Here is a 21936-nt window from a genome sequence, read left to right on the forward strand (position 1 = left end):
ATAATATTGGTCAAATGCTCCCCGTAAGCTTGACGTAAATACGTTCTGAGACCATACTGGCTATGCATGACATATGAGAACAAAGAAAGGGAACAAAAAATGAAAAGAGAAAAAACAAATAGGTGAAAAAACGAGGATTTTATCAGCCAGTAGCTAAATATTGAAAAACAAGCAAATATTTCGACAAGGACCTCCGCCAAGTCGTCCTCAGTGCTCAAAGAAAACAAAGAAAAAAAAAACAAAAACAAAAAAAAACAAAACAAAAACAGCAAAATCTAACCTTTATAAGTGACCTGCACGAGAGGAAGACAGATACTGACTCAACCAACAAAAAACCAAGTTTAAATCAATGAAAGAGAAGTTACCAATTAGATTGAATAAGTATCCTTTGCCTTGCAACAGATTTCGCCTGTCTACAATTTCGGTTTTCATTAGATATGCGGACATGTTGTCTTAAATTAGATTGAGCGGAAATATTCATAGATTCTTTTAATATTAAATTATTATAAATTGGGCTTAAGGAAATATCTCCCGTGTCTCTATTTATAGCCAAATTTTTATTTATATGTTTTTTTATCTCAATAGCCTCTTTAAAAGATTGCGGTAGACCATTTACAGTAGATATTAAAGTTGCCTCTTCAAAAAGAACTAAATAGGCAGGATTTTCGTATATATGCTGGGCCAGAGCTGAATCAAAGTTGTCATTTTTATTTTCCAATCTCAGGGACTTGTCTATTGAAATTTTGTGTTCTTGCAATCGTTCCCCTAGTTGTTGATTGGTCCTTCCAATGTAAAATATTCCACATGAACAAGGGACTCTGTAGACACCACTACCTAGTATAGGGTCCGTTTTATCCTTTCCCGAGTTGAAAAAATGTTCAACTTTTTGTTCAGTTTTAAAAGAAACAGAGAGATTATGTCTTTTTCATGGATTTCATAGAACAGTCTGCTTTGCATAGTTTCCCCTTAAAACACTCTCTCTGGTTTCGTTTCGTTGATGATATTCTTGCTGTTTGGGAACATGGTCAGAACTCTCTAAAAGTTTTTTTGGCACATTTGAATTCTTTTGATTCGAATCTTCAATTCACAATAGAACTGGAAGATTCAGGAAAGCTCCCTTTCTTGGATGTTTTAATTATAAAAAATATTCCCAGCCTGGATTTTTCTATATATAGAAAGCCAACCCATAATGATCGGTATCTACATTTCTCGTCAAATCACCCTCCTTGTGTAAAAAGAGGTGTAGTAATTTCTTTAGTCGACAGGGTTCTAAAAATATGTTCACGTAATCATGTAAAATCCGAGTTAGACTATGTTAAGGACATTCTATTTTGCAATGGCTACCCAATCAACCTCATTGAAAATATAATAGATAGACGATTAAAAAAGATTAAACAGGAAAACAGGAAGCCCGTCCCCCTTGATTCAGGTACACTGGCAATTGAGAAAAAAACTTTCACTACATTACCATACGTATCAAAACTCAGCGACAAACTTGGAAAAATTTTAAAAAGACATAATCTTTCTGTTTCTTTTAAAACTGAACAAAAAGTTGAACATTTTTTCAACTCGGGAAAGGATAAAACGGACCCTATACTAGGTAGTGGTGTCTAAAGAGTCCCTTGTTCATGTGGAAGATTTTACATTGGAAGGACCAATCAACAACTAGGGGAACGATTGCAAGAACACAAAATTTCAATAGACAAGTCCCTGAGATTGGAAAATAAAAATGACAACTTTGATTCAGCTCTGGCCCAGCATATATACGAAAATCCTGCCCATTTAGTTCTTTTTGAATAGGCAACTTTAATATCTACTGTAAATGGTCTACCGCAATCTTTTAAAGAGGCTCTTGAGATAAAAAAACATATAAATAGAAATTTGGCTATAAATAGAGACACGGGAGATATTTCCTTAAGCCCAATTTATAATAATTTAATATTAAAAGAATCTATGAATATTTCCGTTTTATGTGTTGGGGTGGCGCTTCGCACCACCCCAACACATAGCTGGTGGGGGTGCTTCGCCCCCCTTCCAAGCCCCCCCGCGTGCGTAAGTCGTTACGTGCCATTGTAGTTGTGTCCCTGTGTCCCACCTGTAAATATAGAAAGATATATATATATATATATATATATATATATATATATATATATATATATATATATATATATATATATATATATATATATATATATATATATATATATATATATATATATATATATATGTCTATATATATATATATATATATATATATATATATATATATATATATATATATATATATATATATATATGTTTTTAACTACGTAAAACTTACGAATATACAACATTCTTCGATGTCCCATTGTCTGTGCATATAAACAGATTGTTAGGTTTACCGACTCTTGAACATGCAACATAAAATTGTCCATGGGAAAAACAATCCGTATTCAGATCTATACCTGATTATTCTAATGATGGCCCTTGAGCTTTGTTGATGGTGATTGCTAATCGAACATTCCCTGTGTCCCCGTCGTCATTTATATATCCCCCTGTGCCCCCAGTATCCCCCTTGTAGTTGTGTCCCTGTGTCCCGGTCGTCATTTATATTCCCAGTATCCCAGTCGTCATTTGTGTCCTAGTGTCCCAGTCTTTAATTTCTCTTTGAGCGTCCCAGTCGTCATTTATATTCCTTGTGTCCCGGTCGTCATTTGTGTCCCAGTGTCCCGGTCGTCATTTATATTCCCAGTATCCCAGTCGTCATTTGTGTCCTAGTGTCCCAGTCTTTAATTTATCTTTGAGTGTCCCAGTCTGTAATTTCTCTTTGAGTGTTTTGGTCGTCATTTATATTCCCTGTGTCCTGGTTTTTAGTTTTCTTTTTCTCCTTTATTTTTCAGTTATTTTTTTTTTTTTCAGTTTTTTGTTTTTTAGCTTCTTTTTATTAGTTTTTGTTTTTTTTTCTTTTTCTTTTTTTTGTAGTTTTAACCTTTTTTTTAGTTTTTTTTAGTTTTTTTTTCTTTTTTAATGTTTCGTTTTTTACCTTTTTTTAGTTTTTTAGCTTTTTTAGTTTTTTAGTATTTTCTTTTCAGTTTTTTTGTAGTTTTTACCTTTTTTAGTTTTTTTTCTTCTTTTGTATTAATACCAAAGCCAAGGTTCGAACCTGGAACCTCTCGTTCCTGGAACATAACACTTTACCAACTTAGCTACTTCGGCTTGAATATATTTGTTTTTGAATTGGTATATGATGTGTTCCGGTCGTCATCTATATTCCTTGTGTTCCGGTGTCCCGGTCTGTAATTTCGTCAGTCGACAAACATGACGTCAGACGACAAACAACTTCATGACGACATACAGCTCAATCCTTATAATGACGTCAGTCAACACACATGCCGTCAGTCGACACTCAAACATGACGTCAGTCGACAGACCCACAGACAAACAACTTATTTATATATATATATATATATATATATATATATATATATATATATATATATATATATATATATATATATATATATATATATATATATATCTTCTATATATATAAAAATAAGTTGTCTGTGGATCTGTGGATCTGTGGATCAGGTGCCCAGGTTCAAATCCTGGTTAGGCTAAAAAAGGTAAAAAACTAAAAACTAAAAAAAAACTGAAAAAACTAAAAAAAGGCAAAAACTACAAAAAAAACTAAAAACTAATAAAAAAATAAAAAAGCTAAAAAACTAAAAAAACTAAAAAAACTAAAAAACTAAAAAAACTAAAAACTAAAAAAAAAACTTAAAAAAAGGAAAAAACTGAAAAATAGAAGAGAAAAAGAAAACTAATAAAATTAAGAATAAAATAAAAAAAAATAAAAAAGATAAAAACTAAAAAAAAAAGTAAAAAGAAAAAACGAAAAAAAACTAAAAAAGCTAAAAAAAAAGTAAAAACCAATAAAAAACTAAAAAGAAAAAAAGGAAAAAAAAAAACTAAAAAAACCTAAAAACTAAAAAAAAAACTTAAAAAAAAAGGAAAAAACTGAAAAATAGAAGAGAAAAAGAAAACTAATAAAATTAAGAATAAAAATAAAAATAAATAAAAAAGATAAAAACTAAAAAAAAGTAAAAAGAAAAAACGAAAAAAACTAAAAAAGCTAAAAAAAGGTAAAAACCAATAAAAACTAAAAAGAAAAAAAGGAAAAAAACTAAAAAAAAATTTCATCTAAAAAACTAAAAAAACTAAAAAAGGTAAAAACTAAAAGAACTAAAAAAGAAAAAAAAACTAAAAAAAGGAAAAAACTGAAAAATAAAGGAGAAAAAGAAAACTAAAAAACTAAAAAGAAAAAAGAAAAAAACTAAAAAACATAAAAAAAGGTCAAAACCAATAAAAAAAAAACTAAAAGGGGAACACTGGGACACAAATGACGACCGGGATACTGGGAATATAAATGACGACCGGGACACAGGGAATGTTCAATTAGCAATCACCATCAACAAAGCTCAAGGGCAATCATTAGAATCATGAGGTATAGATCTGAATATGGATTGTTTTTCCCATGGACAATTATATGTTGCATGTTCAAGAGTCGGTAAACCTGACAATCTAAATAAATGACGACACTCAAAGAGAAAGCGACCGGGACAAAAGGAATGTTCGATTAGCAATCAACAAAGCACCGGGACACAGGGAGTATAAATGACGACGACCGGGACACAGGGACATAACTACAAAGGGGACGCCGGGGTGCACAGGGGGATATATAAATGACGATGGCGACTCAGGGAATGGTCGATTAGCAATCACCATCAACAAAGCTCAAGGGCAATCATTAGAATCATGAGGTATAGATCTAAATACGGATTGTTTTCCCATGGACCATTATATGTTGCATGTTCAAGAGTCGGTAAACCTGACAATCTATTTATATGCACAGACAATGGGACAGCAAAGAATGTTGTATATTCGCAAGTTTATTCACAGGTGGGACATAGGGACACAACTACAATGGCGCGTAACTAATATGGCGCGTAACGACTTACGCACGCGGGGGGGCTTGGGGGGGGGCGCGAAGCGCCCCCACCAACTAGGTGTTGGGGTGGCGCGAAGCGCCACCCCAACAGCTAGTATATATATATATAAATAAGTTGTCTGTGGGTCTGTCGAGTGACGTCATGTCATCATGTCGTCATGAAGTTAGTTGTCGTCATGTATGTTATGACGATGACGGTATTTAAGAAAATCGTTCAAAGACAAATTTTTAATTGTAAGAAGATCGTGGACGGAAAAATGTTTAATTGTAAAATGACTGAATAACCTACAGTGGCAACAGCCGAGGAAGCTGCTCAAAGAGTCTATGCCAAAAAACTTGCGGCTGATAGAGAAAATAAGAAAAGAAAGCGTGCCGAGGAATCATAAGAACAGCAAGAAAACAGGCTTGCGGCTGATAGAGAAAGTAAGAAAAGAAAGCGTTCCGAGGAGTCACAAGAACAGCAATAAAACAGGCTTGCGGCTAAAGAATGCAAAACCGCGCAGTTACATGAAAATCCACCTGGACAGCGAGAGTCAAAACATATCAAAACTGAAAATGATAGAGATGATGATTGGGTTTGGGATTTTGACTTGGATAAGGTCATCAATGCATACCAGATTTTAGTTAAAAAAAACAAAGGTTCGGTGATATGTATCTCATAGTGACGCTGAAAAATAAAGAAGAAAAAGAAAACTGAAAAAAGAAAAAAGGTAAAAAACTAAACAAAACTAAAAAGAAAAAACACTCAAGGAGAAATTACAGACCAGGACACAAATGAAGAGCGGGACAGACGGAATATAAATGACGACCAGGACACTCACAGAGAAATTACAGACTGGGATACCGGGACACAAATGACGACCGGGACACAGGGAATATAAATGACGAACAGGACAAAGGTATTTAAGAAAATCGTTCAAAGACGAATTTTTAATTATAAGAAGATCGTTGAAAGAGAAATTTCTAATTGTACAATGACTGAAGAACCTAAAATGGCAACAGCCAAGGAAGCTGCTCAAAGAGTCTATGCCAAAAAACTTGAGGCTGACAGAGAAAATAAGAAAAGAAAGCGTGCCGAGGAATCAGAAGAACAGCATGAAAACAGGCTTGAGGCTGATAGAGAAAGTAAGAAAAGAAAGCGTGCCGAGGAATCACAAGAACAGCATGAAAATAGGCTTGCGGCTAAAGAACGCAAAACCGCGCAGTTAGATGAAAATCCACCTGGACAGCGAGAGTCAAAACATATCAAAACTGAAAATGATAGCGATTATGATTGGGTTTGGGATTTTGACTTGGATAAGGTCATCAATGCCTACCAGATTTTAGTTAAAAAAACAAAGGTTCGGCGATATGTATTTCATAGTGACGCTGAAAAATAAAGAAGAAAAAGAAAACTGAAAAAAGAAAAAAGAAAAAAAACTAAACAAAACTAAAAATAAAAAACACTCAAAGAGAAATTACAGACTGGGACACAAATGACGACCGGGACAGACGGAATATAAATGACGACCGGGAGACTCAAAGACAAATTACAGACTGGGATACCGGGACACAAATGACGACCTGGACACAGAGAATATAAATGACGACCAGGACACAGGGACACAACTACAACAGGGACACCGGGGGCACAGGGGGATATATAAATGACGACGGGGTCACAGGGAATGTTTGATTAGCAATCACCATCAACAAAGCTCAAGGCCAATCGTTAGAAAAATGCGGTATAGATCTGAATACGAATTGTTTTCCCATGAACAATTATTATGTTGCATGCTCAAGAGTTGGTAAACCTGACAATCTATTTATATGGACAAACAATGTGACAGCAAAGAATGTTGTATATTCGCAAGTTTTACGTAGTTAAAAATATATACATATCTATCTATATTGACTTTATTTAAAAATAACTATAAAAAAAGAATCAGAAGGACTTACCTCTCATATACTGTTACATGAGAATTTAGCTGAGGTTTCTTGATCATACGAATAAACGTATCCATGATTTAAAAAGGTCAATATTATACACACTTATAAACCCGGGCTTTGCTTAGACAAAATAAGAATGAAAATAACTCCACAAGAAAAAACTTTCGTTTATGTCCACGGCCCCGTCATATACGAAAGAATTATTTCTTTTTGTTTTAACCTTTAATGTTCCCGTTTACTTATTTTTTTAATTTAATCTGGGACTGTTTTTCATACCAGGAAGCAGCAAATCAATCTCATGAGAATAATTTTCCATTAAATGAAAGAGCAGTATATTTCCAGTATTACACCTAAACAGTTCATGTTTGCAGAAAACACTCCCTAGAGAATATGGGAGAATTTGTTCAAATTAGGTGACAGTTAGATGTAGCACAGAAAATACTATCTAGAATACAATATTTCTCATACCATTTTTTCTAAATGCGTCTTTTAAACTTTTGGTCACAATGTGTTACTCATGGTTGCAGCTACTGCTGCAACCGTGATGTAATTGTGTTTGAATGTCGTGTCATTTGCATAATTGTTTTTCTTTTAAAATTAGGCTCTAGAGTAAAGACACCCAAAGTATGCATGCCCTACACATGACCCACCAAAATATTACCTTGCCCCACCTGTAGGACCTTTGTCTACCTCAGGGAATCACGGTTCTAAACTCAAGTATGATTTTGTTAAGACACAAGAATACACAAGTCAAATTTTCCACTTTCTGTTTAACTAAAATATCCCGTTTTCTTTTTTCAATCTTTATCTTACTTTTCATTTTTCATTGTATAACCATACGTGCGATATCAATACGCCCGGTACCACGCACACGTACTCTTTTATCTTTTAAAATATTTTGACTTAAAGGAAAAAATAGCTTTGGAATGGAAGACAGACCAGAAAAGAGTGTCTTTTCTTTTGTAATTTAAAAAACAACATGATATACAAACCTTTTTTCTTTGTTTTAATATTGAAATAGATTTCCTTCCCGGGACATGCTTTGAAAAAATGAGCCTAGAAAATGACTGAAAAAAACAAACAAAGGATACCGATACACAAAGGATACCGATACAAAGGATACCGATACCAATATATATGATACCAATCCGCCCAATAACCATACGTGTGATATCAATACGCCCGGTACCACGCACACGTACAGTTCACGTAATCCCCACGGATTATGAAGGTCGTATCATCATCAAAACAATATTTATTGAACCTTTGAAATATGTTAAACAAAATGGCTTTCTCGAAATTTATAGGACGGCTCTGGGGGAGGGGCCTAATACCCCTTAATCTTTTTTGTCACTTTAAAAAGGCACTAGAAAAATAAATTTCCATTCAAATGAGCAATTAAACATCTCCCTATGATGTTCTGGTCATTCGCTAGCCCTGGTGAAACAAAAGAAAAAAAGGAGACGCATCCGTGCTACCGATGCAAAAAAGTGATTTTTCTTTGTGTTCAAGGTGAAGGGCTGTAATTGTTCTTCTAAAATATTTTAACCATGTTGATTACAATGACGAACTCTTGATTTTGATCTGACGTCATTTTCAAGGGTTTTTAGGCTCTTCTTCATAATCGCAATAAATTTCTTTTTGGAATAAACTTTTTTTTTTAAGATTAACCAAAAGAATATATACTATTCCTGTTTCAGTTTGAGATGGTAGTTTTTCACTTGGCAGTTTTTTTAAAGTGTGTTTTTCAACTTTTGGTTACTATGGGCTGTGGTTTGCTCTTTACTAGGTTGCAGCTACTGTTCCAACCGTGATCACACTATTATCACGGTTCGTTCAAATTATAACGCTTAAAATTTTTTTCAGGTCTAATGTTTAATGTCATTTGTCAAGCTTGTAGTCTGTTTTCTTTTATCTTGTGAGGGTTCATTATTTATTGGTAAATTATTGAGAATATTTAATCCTTTTTATCATTTCTGTCTCTTTGTTTATTTTTATTTTTAAAGCTGGAGATTCTTCATCAATTGAAACTGAAACGATCAGAGAAACTTCTATTGTTGCTCCATCATTTGAGCTTCAACAACTACCTGTGGGTGCTGCATCCAGAATGGCCAATTTAACGTCTGAATCAGACTCTCAAAATCTGGACAGCGATGACGAAGGTATATTTGAAACTAGTAGTGTTGTGAGCTTAGTAGAAAAAAGGGAATAATTTGTCAAACATAAAAGTTTTCGTAAATTTTACAAGAATTACATCAATAATATATCAAAAACAATATAAACAATAAAACATAATTCAAATTCAAGCATTTATTAGGCTCCAAAATTAGAGAGTATAATTAAAAATGAACAAACTGGCCATATAAATATAAAACAACAAACAAATATAAATTCAGGCCTATATACACAAACCTAAACTATACTAATAATTCATAATTTCATTTCATTGATTACATCGTAAGTTTTACCATAAATAAGCAGTAAAGCTAAAAAAAAACGGAAATATTCTAAATTATAAAATAGTACCAGCCAACTAAAAAAAGGAATATTCTGTTTTCAATAATTTGAAAAATTCCAGAGTAGGGCTTTGGGAGATCAATGGTCTCTGTCGACACTGTTGAAAGCCTTATGGAGATCCAGAAATCCCACATATAGACAAATTTTACCCTTTCCATATTTATCTATTAATGCCTTTAAAATAAACACACTATCTGTCGTCCAATATCCTGTCCTGAAACCTCCTTGTTCCTCATGTATTAAATTATTTTTGTTTAACCAATTGGAAAGCCTTGTATCTAATATTTTCTCCGATACATTACTTAAAGCAGGGAAACACGAAATTAAACGATAATTCTTATGAGTCTTCGGGTTTTCTCTCTTAAAAATTGGTATAAACAGTGATGTCTTCCAAGTTTTTGGCCATTGCCCTGACATTAACACCTTATTACAAGAAAGAACAATTATCGGCATTAACATGGAAAGAAAATTCTTAAATAACTTTATTGGTATACCATCTACACCCGCAGCAGTACCACCTTTAAAATTCTTAAATACCAACTTAATCTCTTGGTCATTCACATCACCCACTAAATTATAATCATGTTTTCTCATAGGATAAATAACCATATCTGGGGTATGCGCTAACTCCTGAAGATTTACACAATCACCTTCCAATTTTTTAGGTAATCAGGCCATGAATCAGCTTCCAGAACAACCTGGGTATAAACTTTTCCCTTTTCACTATCATTCCTTATGTAAACCCAAAACTTCTTAAAATCTTTATTTCTAAAATCATCAGCAATGTCCAGTTTCTTCTTATTCTCATACTCTTTTTTCCCCTTTTTATTAAATTTTATCTCAAATTTTGATCTTCCACGCTTTCACTTTCATTCAAACGATTTAATAAATATTTCACTTCTCCTTTCATGAACTTGCAATCCAAATCAAAATACCGCTGATTCTTTCTTAATTTTTTTGTGCATGTGCATCTTTTTCATTGTCTTCTAACACTTTCAACTTATTTTTTACATGCAACTCCTAGAGCTCCCTTTTAAATGCCTTAATATCTTTATTTGTTCAATCATTTCTAATTCGTTTTTCTAAACCTATTTTTCTATACTCCCTATTGTAGAAATTTCTTACTCATGGACCGCGGTCCAGAAACTGCCCAACCTTCACCTCAAGCTTAATAGCTCTATGATCAGATCCAACTAAATCTAAAACTCCCATATTAATTGATTCAGGTACAAATTGCGTATTAATTAGCACATAATCTACAACACTTGGAGTTGGACCCGAAAGGCAAGTGAACTCGTCCCTACCCTTATCATTCCCAAACCTACCATTCGCAATCATAAGACCATGTTCTCCACAAAACGCCAGGAGCTTTCTTCCCCGTAGATATATTTTTCTTTTTTCATCCTTGTTGCTTCGTGGTGTTCTACAACAAATTAGGACAAAATCACCTAAATCTGGGATCAACACATCTGGGATCTCAGCCTCCATGTCGGTATAAGCATTGAAATCCCCCATCAACACGCACACCAGATCTCCATAACATTCTTGTATTAACGATAATTCTCCTTCTAAAATTCCCCAAGTATTTTCTCAATTATACGAACTCTTCTGTGGAGGTATATACACTACACCCAAAATTAATTAATTCCCTCATTTAAAACAAATATACAGCCAAAGCAAGTTTTCAGATCTACTATATATTCTCTCATAACCTTCAATAGCAGATGTTTTAACCAAAACCAAAATGCCACCATAATGTCTATCATTTCTTGATACATTACGCACGATCTCCTCTAAAAAATACCCGGGGAGATGTGAAATAGGAGAGTAATCATTCAATGTTTCAATATGCGAAATCACATCAAATGAAAATAAATAGTCATATAAATAGGTCAACTTATCACGTAATCCTCGTGCGTTCCATGACACTAGACTCAGTATATGAGCCTCAATTTTCTGTGTATCTACGCCTTCTGTCAGCACGTTAACATAACTAGCCTTTGGTTGAAATCGCTCGTTGCTAGTCTTAGTCGGGGAAAAGGCAACATGATAATACTCACGACTATGGTTATTTATATCCGTTAACACACTTAGGCATTTATTGTCATAAAAATCACATGAAAAACCACCATGATGTCTTTCGTTAAGCTACTTTCTTGGCGAATGGGCTTCCTTTGGGTGCTACATTACCAGTACCTGGTCGATGCAGGTCATTAGGGCTGACAATAGCACTAGCAGGTCTTTTAGCTGTCAATACTGCCTGAGGAGTGCTGAACAAGGGTACCAATGTCTCAGTATCACTATCACTGGTATCACTAACTAGCCTCATCGGAATATTATTGGGGTCCTTTGGGAGCCTAGCACTAAGGGGTGGACCAAAATTTTGTCCTCGCCTCAAATTACACTTAGTCTCGACAATAGGATTTTCATCGTACCTGAATATTCGGTCTTGGATAAACAATTTGTCACCTTGTAACTTTGCATCACAGCCGTCATTTTTGCGCAAAAGTCAACATTTCCTTTAAGTGCTGACGGGCCTCCCTTTGTAAAACAGTGTAGTCTGGAGCCACCAATAGACCAAACCTTCTTAATACGGAGCTGTTTCTTAAAATATAGTCTCTGATTTCAACCGAGTTTAGCTTTACTACTATCGGCACTGATTTCAATTTAAAAATGTCACACATATCACCTCGATTTATTCCGAGAGACGGCATAGTACGGTTTAATAATCCTGTTATTTCTTGCTTCAGAGTATAGCCATTTACACAGCTCGCTCTTTAAACTTTAGCGTATAAAGCGAGGTTATGAGGAGGGGACAATCCCTTTCATATACGGAATAATTTCTGTTCGTTTTCAGTTTTAATGTCACTCCTTACTTGCAGTTAAGAAAACTTTTTTTTTTAATTTCTTAACTTTTTTGAACTAATGCATGTTTTGATTTTGGCTCATCAGCTATGAATAATTAAAACAAAATTTGCATATTTTTTTTTTTGCTAAATGACTTTCTCGTGGTTTTGATCAGACGATTTTGATAAAAAAAGGGGTGGGGGAGGAGGCCTAGTTGTCTTCCGATTTTTGGCTACTTAAAAATATAATTAGATTTTTTTGCACGAAAGTTTTTGCTAGTAATAAACATACATACCTTACGAATTAACTTACGTAACGAAGTTTTGTATTTGTGTATTTTTATTACGTATATGAGGGGGGTTTCCCCCTCGTCAATACCTCGTTCTTTACACTAAAACTTGAATTTTATCCCAGATCTTTAAGAATGACCCCTGAATCACAAAGGCCGTTGAATAAATAATTGAAATAACTAAAAATGCTTTAGCGTAAAGAGCAAGGTATTTTAGAGGAGACGAATCCCCTTATATAAGTAATATTTTTATGTTTGAGACTTCACTAAAACCTTGAAAATTGTGTGTGCTTTGAACAGTCCTTAGAAAGAACTAAAAAAATAAACTTAATATTTTCTAATATCAATTGCAGAAAACTCAGCAAATCAATATTTTTTTTTTCTCTACATTTTTTTTTTCAATGTTGTAAACATATAAGAAGATATGTGTAATTAAATTCGTTTTCACTCTTTTCTCCAGGGGTGTAATTTATTGTGACCAATATCTTGCACTTCCTAGTCCCAGAATGAGCCAGTCCAGGACAGGGAGTAGTATATTTTCACAAGTCTATACGGAACATTTAAGCCAACCTTTGTCAGCCCATATGAATGGTTCTTTGCAACGCTTTCATTGGCTTTAATGTGATAATTTCCATTATAACTTATTAGCTGTTGGGGGTGGCACTTCACGCCACCCAAACACCTAGTTGATGGGGGCATTTTGCCCCCCCCCCCCAAGCTTCCCCCGCGTGTGTAAGTCGTTACGTGCCATTGTAGTTGTGTCCCTGTGTCCCACTTGTGAATATAGATATATATATATATATACATATATATATACTAAATGTTGGGGTGGCGCTTCGCGCCACCCCAACACCTAGTTGGTGGGGGCGCTTCGCGCCCCCCCCCCCCAAGCCCCCCCGCGCGCATAAGTCGTTACGCGCCATATTAGTTACGCGCCATTGTAGTTGTGTCCCTATGTCCCACCTGTGAATATAGATATTTATATATATATATATATATATATATATAAATATATATATGTTTTTAACTACGTAAAACTTGCGAATATACAACATTCTTTGCTGTCCCATTGTCTGTGCATATAAATAGATTTTCAGGTTTACCGACTCTTGAACATGCAACATATAATGGTCCATGGGAAAACAATCCGTATTCAGATCTATACCTCATGATTCTAATGATTGCCCTTGAGCTTTGTTGATGGTGATTTCTAATCGACCATTCCCTGAGTCCCCATCGTCATTTATATATCCCCCTGTGCACCCCGGCGTCCCCTTTGTAGTTATGTCCCTGTGTCCCGGTCGTCATTTATATTCCCTGTGTCCCGGTCGTCATTTGTGTCCCGGTGTTCCAGTCTGTGATTTCTCTTTGAGTGTCCCGGGCGTCATTTATATTCCTTGTGTCCCGGTGTCCTGGTCGTCATTTATATCCCCCTGTGCCCCCCGGCGTCCCCATTGTAGTTGTGTCCCTGTGTCCCGGTCGTCATTTATATTCCCTGTGTCCCGGTCGTCATTTGTATCCCGGTGTCCCGGTCTGTATATACATTCGTTTTTTAGTTTTGTTTTTCTCCTTTATTTTTTTCCTTTTTTCTTTTTTCTCTTTTTTAGTTTATTTAGATTTTTAGATTTTTTAGTTTTTTTATTAGTTTTTAGTTTTTTTGTAGTTTTTACCATTTTTTTTAGTTTTTTTAGTTTTTTTTTTTACTTATGTCCTGGTCGTCATTTATACTCCCTGTGTCCCGGTCGTCATTTGTGTCTCGGTGCTTTGTTGATTGCTAATTTATATTATATTTATATTTATATTTTTTATATTTATTAATATTTTTTTAGTTTTCTTTTTCCCTTATTTTTCAGTTTTTTCCTTTTTTTAGTTTTTTCTTTTTTAGTTTTTAGTTTTTTTTTGTTTTTTACCTTTTTTTAGTTTTTTTAGCTTTTTTAGTTTTTTTATTAGTTTTTAGTTTTTTTTTAGTTTTTGCCTTTTTTTAGTTTTTTCAGTTTTTTTTAGTTTTTAGTTTTTTACCTTTTTTTTAGTTTTTTTTAGTTTTTTAGCTTTTTTAGTTTTTTTTCTTTTTAGTTTTTTTTTGTAGTTTTTACCTTTTTTAGTTTTTTTTCTTCTTTTGTATTAGTGTGAAATAATTCAGACGTCATATGCGGACAAACACGACGTCACTCGACAGACAGACAGACAGACATAACCCACAAACAACTTATTTTTATATATATTTATTCATATTTTTTTAGTTTTCTTTTTCTCTTTTATTTTTCAGTTTTTTCCTTTTTTTAGTTTTTTTCTTTTTTAGTTTTTAGTTTTTTTTAGTTTTTTACCTTTTTTTAGTTTTTTTAATTTTTTTAGTTTTTTAGCTTTTTTAGTTTTTTTATTATTTTTTATTTTTTTTGTAATTTTTGCCTTTTTCTATTTTTTTCAGTTTTTTTTTAGTTATTAGATTTTTACCTTTTTTTAGTTTTTTTTTAGTTTTTTAGCTTTTTTAGTTTTTTTTTCTTTTTAGTTTTTTTTGTAGTTTTTACCTTTTTTAGTTTTTTTCTTATTTTGTATTAGTGTGAAATAATTCAGACGTCATATGCGGACAAACATGACGTCACCTGATCCACAGATCCACACACAGACAACTTATTTTTATATATATAGATTTATTCATATTTTTTTAGTTTTCTTTTTCTCTTTTATTTTTCAGTTTTTTCCTTTTTTTTAGTTTTTTTCTTTTTTAGTTTTTAGTTTTTTTTAGTTTTTTACCTTTTTTTTAGTTTTTTTTAGTTTTTTTAGTTTTTTAGCTTTTTTAGTTTTTTTATTAGTTTTTATTTTTTTTTGTAGTTTTTGCCTTTTTTATTTTTTTCAGTTTTTTTTTAGTTATTAGATTTTTACCTTTTTTTAGTTTTTTTTAGTTTTTTAGCTTTTTTAGTTTTTTTTTCTTTTTAGTTTTTTTTGTAGTTTTTACCTTTTTTAGTTTTTTTCTTATTTTGTATTAGTGTGAAATAATTCAGACGTCATATGCGGACAAACATGACGTCACCTGATCCATCCACAGATCCACACACAGACAACTTATTTTTATATATATAGATATATACATATATATATATATATATATATATATATATATATATATATATATATATATATATATATATATATATATATATATATATATATATATATATATATATATATGTTTTTAACTACGTAGAACTTGCGAATATACGACATTCTTCACTGTCCCATTGTCTGTGCATATAAATAGATTGTCAGGTTTACTGACTCTTGAATATGCAACATATAATTTTCATGGGAAAAACAATCCGTATTCAGATCTATACCTCATTATTTTAATGATTGCCCTTGAGCTTTGTTGATGATGATTGTTAATCGAACATTCCCTATGTCCCTGTCGTCATTTATATATCCCCCCTGTGCTCCCCGGCGTCCCCGTTGTAGTTGTGTCCTTGTGTCCTGGTCGTCATTTATATTCCCTGTGTCCCAGTCGTCATTTGTGTCCCGGCGTCCCAGTCTGTAATTTCTCTTTGAGTGTCCTGGTCGTCATTTATATTCCCTGTGTCCCGGTTGTCATTTGTGTCCCGGTGTCCCGGTCTGTAATTTCTCTTTGAGTGTCCTGGTCGTCATTTATATTCCGTGTCCCGGTCGTCATTTGTGTCCCGGTGTCCCAGTCTTTAGTGTCATCTTATGATGAAGTCATTTACATAGCCTTATATATAGTGACGCCATATGCAAACCCACAAACAACAAACATGCATACATACAACTTATTTTTATGTATATAGATATAGTTTCTTTTTTAGTTTTTTCTTTTTTGGTTTTTCTTTTTTTAGTTTTGTAGCTTTTTTAGTTTTTTAAGCTTTTTTTTTTTTAGTTTTCTACCTTTTTTATTTTTTTCCTTTTTTTAGTTTTTTTCTTATTGGGTTTTTTCTTTTTTTTAGCTTTTTTAGTTTTTTTTGCTTTTTTTCTTTTTAGTTTTTTACCTTTTTTTTTGTTTTTTCTTTTCCGTTCTGACAGCCTCTCAGCGAGTGACTACTCCGGCATAGTTTTTTATTTTTTATTTTTTTTTTTTTTTAAGTTTTCTAGCTTTTTTAGCTTTTTTAGTTTTTTTAGTTTTTTACCTTTTTTTATTTTTTTTTATTTTTTTTAGTTTTCTTTTTCTTCTTTATTTTTCAGATGTCATATGCGAACAAACAAACACACATATGAGGACAAACTTATAACTTATTCATATGTATATATACGTCATAATGCTCAATCCTTATAATGACGCCAGTCGACAAACATGACGTCAGTCGACAAACAACTTCATGATGGCATAATGCAAACATGATGTCAGTCGACAGTCGACAAACATGACGTCAGTACACAAACAACTTATTTTTATATCTATAGAAGATTCATGTTCATATTAACAGTATTTTACTCTTTGTTTCCTTTTCATATTTCCATCTCTTTTTCCAGACAACAATCTATCTCAGGAGCTTTGTGCACATTATCTCAATAAATGTGAAAAATAGATATTTGATATGAAGAAATAACCCTTGGACTAATAAAAACAATGGATGTACATGGAACCAGATGCATTTTTTCAAATATAGTCCTCATGTCTTCAAACATCTTCACCATTTGGTTTTGATACGCGCCTTAGTTATTTTTACTAAAAAATCCGAGTTATAGGGTTAGCTTTTGAAAAGAAGAGGGGGAGGAGGGGGAATACATTATGAAACAAAACAAAACTTTGGCAAAACTTTGGTAATTATATGTGAAGACAAAGGCGTCACTGATTACTTTTTTGGGGAGGGCAGAAGGTGAGAATTATTTGGGCACCTTCTAAATACAAACAGTCTAGATCCTTCTTCTTAGCTATCGTATCATGTGCTCCCACGGAACAGGGAAAATTGTAAAAAACTATTTCTAACAATTAAACTATTTTCAGCGTTGGTAAAAGCTGCTGTTGTGCTATGGAGGGTCTAATGCTAAAAAAAAATTAATAAATCAGTATTGGGGGATGTCATTTATCATAATTGCTGAGGTGGCAACGATCTAGCATTCTCATTTTTTAGAGCAGATGAAGACTGCAAACTTCCATAGAAAATTTAACGAATTGCTGGGAGTGTCAGATACCTCTCAGATCTTTTTTTCATGACCAATAAATCAGAAGGCCAGAAAATAAAAAAAAAGGAGGAAAATGGTAGTGTGCACTGGTTTTCAAAAAAAGTGTCAAAACAAGAAAATTAAAAGTTACCAATAAATTTCTAATGTAGCTTATTAGAACAAATAAAGACTAGATATAGCTACTTTTTAATTTCCGTCCCAGTTATCCAAAACCCAGATAGCATGTACAAGAGCTATTAGTGACCAAAAACTAATGAAGAGTCTGAAAAATAGTCAGAAAATCCTAAATCTAGTATTAGCGACTGTATTTTCCCCTTGTAATTTTTGGGTTAGGCTTTATTTTCCCCTGCCATTTTCACATTTTTGGTGTATTTTCAATGTAGAATCTGGCAATGTGAAAAAAAAAGCACACTTTGGTTACGAGACATTTCACAAAATTGTTTACCCTATTTCGTTAGGAAGGATACCCCAAAGACATCACTTTTTAATTACATGATACTGCTTCCTGATGCCGTTCTATCGGCAGCAATGGGGATGATATTTCTTGAAATTTTAAAAAGCCTGTCGTATTGAAACAAAACTAGATCTACGTTGTATGGGCAGCGTGAGGTGTTGTGGCAGCCTTTGTTTGGCTTCGCCAAGTAAAGTGTTGTGAGAGTAACACTTTGGTTTGGTTTCTGGCTTCGATTAAACGCTGAAGTTGTTGATCTATAGAGGTCTTAAAATAAATACAAGGCACACCGACTCGCAAAAGTTGCAAACCGCTTATTACAACTAGCAAAAGTTGCAAACCCCTCATCGCTGAAGATAATTGTAGCCTTACAGCCGATTATTACTTATAAGTCCCCTAAATGTCTTATCACTGGAACCAAATTGGTCTTACCACCAAATACACCGGAAACAAATATTAGGTATACCAACTAGCAAAAGTTATGAACCGCTCATTGCCGAAAATGATTATGATCTAACAGCCGACTGTTGCTTAAAACTCCCCTATATGTCTCACAATTAGTATCGGCCTATTTTTGGTTTCAGTGTGTACTTTACTACTAAAGCTGTCCAACCCTTTAAACTTTCAAACTGGTATATCTCAAGAAGGAATTGTTTTTACCAAAAAATGGATGACATATACTTTGATCAGCTCAGCAAGAGCTATCGGCTGCCGTCAAAAAAAATATATCGGTCTTAGTTCAAAATTTGACTTTTTTGCCGCAGGCGAAGTTTATAATGTCATCATTTAGAAGAGAGCAAAGGATAAACTCTAATTTATTTAGCAATGAGATAACTTCTAAGCTTAGGAGGAGTATCTGATACCTTTTCGGTATCGGCCTATTTTTGGTTTCAGTGTGTACCTTACTACTGGAGTTTTCAACCCCTTTAAACTTTCAAACTGATGTATCTCATGAAGAAATTTTTCTATCAAAAATGGATAACATATTGTTTGATCAGCTCATCAAGAGCTATCGACTGCCGTCAAAAAAAAACTATCTGTCTTAGTTCAAAAGTTGACTTTTTTGCCGTAGGCCAAGTTTTTAACGTCATCACTTAGAAAGTAGCAAAGAATAAAGTATAATTTCCTTAGCAATGAGAGAACTTTTACAGTTTAATAGAAACATCTGATACCACTTCTCTGCCGCAACCCCAAGTGCAAAAAAACTGAATTATAAACTCAGCTGGAATCACGAACAAAAATAGGTAGAAACAATAGATTTTTGGCCCCAGGCAAGAGTTCTACAAGGCTTTCCAAAATACAAAGTCATATTCAGCAATCCCGTCTAAGGTCCACACTTTCTGTAAAAGCCGCAAAGGTTAGACCCTTGCCACTTTCTAGGAATAACCCGAAATCGGGGTGCTAAGAGAAAAAAGAAGAAAAACACGACAAAACCAAAGTGTTGCTTTCGCAGCACAATAACTGTCCTTTTTCAGTGATATTTAGCCAATCTTCAACGTATTTTCAATAAGAAAAGAAAAGAAATATAAGAAGAAGGAAAGTGTATGCGTTTAAGTTATTTTTGTACAGACTAGGTAGAAATTTAATTTGTACTCCGTTTTTTTGTGTCCTTCGTAATTTCTTTGTTGACAATTCTCTTATTTTGTATACACAAGTTTTTCGCACGCTGACTTTTTTCGTCTGCATTGCGCAGGTATCGCTCTTCTGATTCAATGCCATTAACTGAGAGTGCAATGCTTGGTTGGGGGCAAATCATCCGACGTTGCCCGTGCCCCCTCCCCCCTAGATTTCTCCAGTTTACCATTTAGAATTGGTTCGCTCTGGCTGAGCTTACAGGAGCACACCATTGATCCCCATACCTAACCAAAGAATCAGTGACACCAGGACTAGAACCCCTGACCTCAAGTTTTCAAGTCCAGAGCCCTAACCAATCGGCTAGAACCACTCGTATAAAAAACTCTAGGAGATAAGAAAGGTAACGTCACGAATTGCATAGGGAAACAAAAAGTTAATCTCTTTTGGCTTTTGTCGTTACAAGACCAACCATACCCCGCCGCAAACTTTTTTATTTCCGGGGCCTTTTATTTATCATTGCCTGCCCCCCACTCTGAAACAAAGACATTTTCTTAACAATACTTATACCAAAAAAACATCGAGAAAATTCCTCAGCTTTGAATTAGCATCATCAATGCTAATTTGGGTCTTGGGTCTTCTCTCTTGGGAGGATGGACTGATGCTATCCTCAAGGAACTAGCTAAGAAATAATTCGATGCTTATTAAATATTTACTTCAACAATATCTCCAGATAAATGAAGTTACTCAAGTCTCATCCATTCCACAGGATGTTTTTGGGACCTCTCTTTTCGAGATATGATAAATCATTGCTAGATATGCTGCTTATGATAAATAAAGTGTCAATTTTGTATTGGGTATTGAAATATGAGTCTTTGAACATGTCCTGTGATGCCTGTTTTATGAAAGCAGCGTGTTTTATCTCGTGTACTTTATATGTATCTGTTTTTTTTAGTAAGCCCTTCAATGGGTTCTCCCTATCAGCAAAATGCGTATCAACGACAAGCACCTGGGAGTCCGCCCTTCCTTGCCCATGCAATGCCTTTTCAGACAGGACTCCCGATTGACCAAGCACAGACTCAGGTAGTATTGTTAATATTTTATATGTTATATGTACTGTAATATGTACAGCGCAAGAAACAAATGTAATATGTATGGGGAAAAGCGCCGGGCACATACGTATATTCGCAATAGAAATAAACATAATGTGAAAATAACAAAAAAGGAAATTAATGGATTAGTCGTAAACCTGTTGATATTTTAGTTAGGGAGGGGGATAAAGACCCAAAAGACCTGGCTGGTGACAGTTAAAGGCTGTTTATCTATATATATATATATATATATATATATATATATATAAATAAGTTGTCTGTGTGTCTGTCGAGTGACGTCATGTTTGTGTGTCGACTGACGTCATGTTTGTCGACTGACGAAATTACAGACCGGGACATCAGGACACAAATGACGACCGGGACTTCGGGACATCTATATATATAAAAATTTATATATATAAAAATAAGTTGTCTGTGTGTCTGTGTGTCAAGTGACGTCATGTTTGTGTGTCGACTGACTTCATGTTTGTCAACTGACGAAATTACAGATCGGGACACAAATGACGACCGGGACATCGGGACATAAGGAATATAAATGACGACCGGGACACTCAAAGAGAAAGCGACCGGGAAACAAGGAATGTTCCATTAGCAATCACCATCAACAAAGCACCGGGACACAAATGACGACCGGAACACAGGGAATATAAATGACGACCAGGACATAAGTAAAAAAAAAACTAAAAAAACTAAAAAAGAGGTAAAAACTACCAAAAAAACTAAAAATAAATAAAAACTAAAAACTAATAAAAAAAAACTAAAAAAGCTAAAAAACTAAAAAAAAACTAAAAAAGAAAAAAAACTAAAAAAAAGGAAAAAAACTGAAAAATAAAGGAGAAAAACAAAACTAAAAAAACTAAAAATAAAAAAAAATAAAAAAGTAAAAACTACAAAAAACTAAAAAGAAAAAAGAAACTGAAAAAACTAAAAAAAGTAAAAACCAAAAACACTAAAAAGAAAAAAAGGGGAAAAATACAGAAATTCATTTCATCATATACCAATTCAAAAACGAATGTATATACAGACCGGGACACCGGGACACAAATGACGACCGGAACACAGGGAATATAAATGACGACCGGGAAACAGGGAATATAAATGA

General features: G+C 33.7%; 1 protein-coding gene and 1 long non-coding RNA gene across 2 annotated transcripts; one reads left to right on the top strand and one right to left on the bottom strand.

The window, feature by feature from the left end:
- Positions 1-3543: 3543 nt before the first annotated feature.
- Positions 3544-20802, top strand: LOC136042269 (uncharacterized; the record flags this gene model as incomplete). The annotated part of the gene is given in 2 exon segments (XM_065727225.1): positions 3544-9081; positions 20678-20802. Coding segments are annotated over 2 exon segments (180 nt in total), but the record flags the coding sequence as incomplete, so codon positions are not given.
- LOC136042271 (uncharacterized) lies at positions 14321-15674 on the bottom strand. Its single transcript, XR_010621224.1, has 2 exons — positions 15324-15674; positions 14321-14845 (listed from the first exon to the last, which is right to left on the bottom strand). It is a non-coding gene; the product is annotated as an uncharacterized LOC136042271 (long non-coding RNA).
- Positions 20803-21936: the final 1134 nt, after the last annotated feature.

This window comes from Artemia franciscana, unplaced genomic scaffold, assembly GCF_032884065.1.
Source record: "Artemia franciscana unplaced genomic scaffold, ASM3288406v1 PGA_scaffold_97, whole genome shotgun sequence".
Classification (NCBI taxonomy): domain Eukaryota; kingdom Metazoa; phylum Arthropoda; class Branchiopoda; order Anostraca; family Artemiidae; genus Artemia; species Artemia franciscana.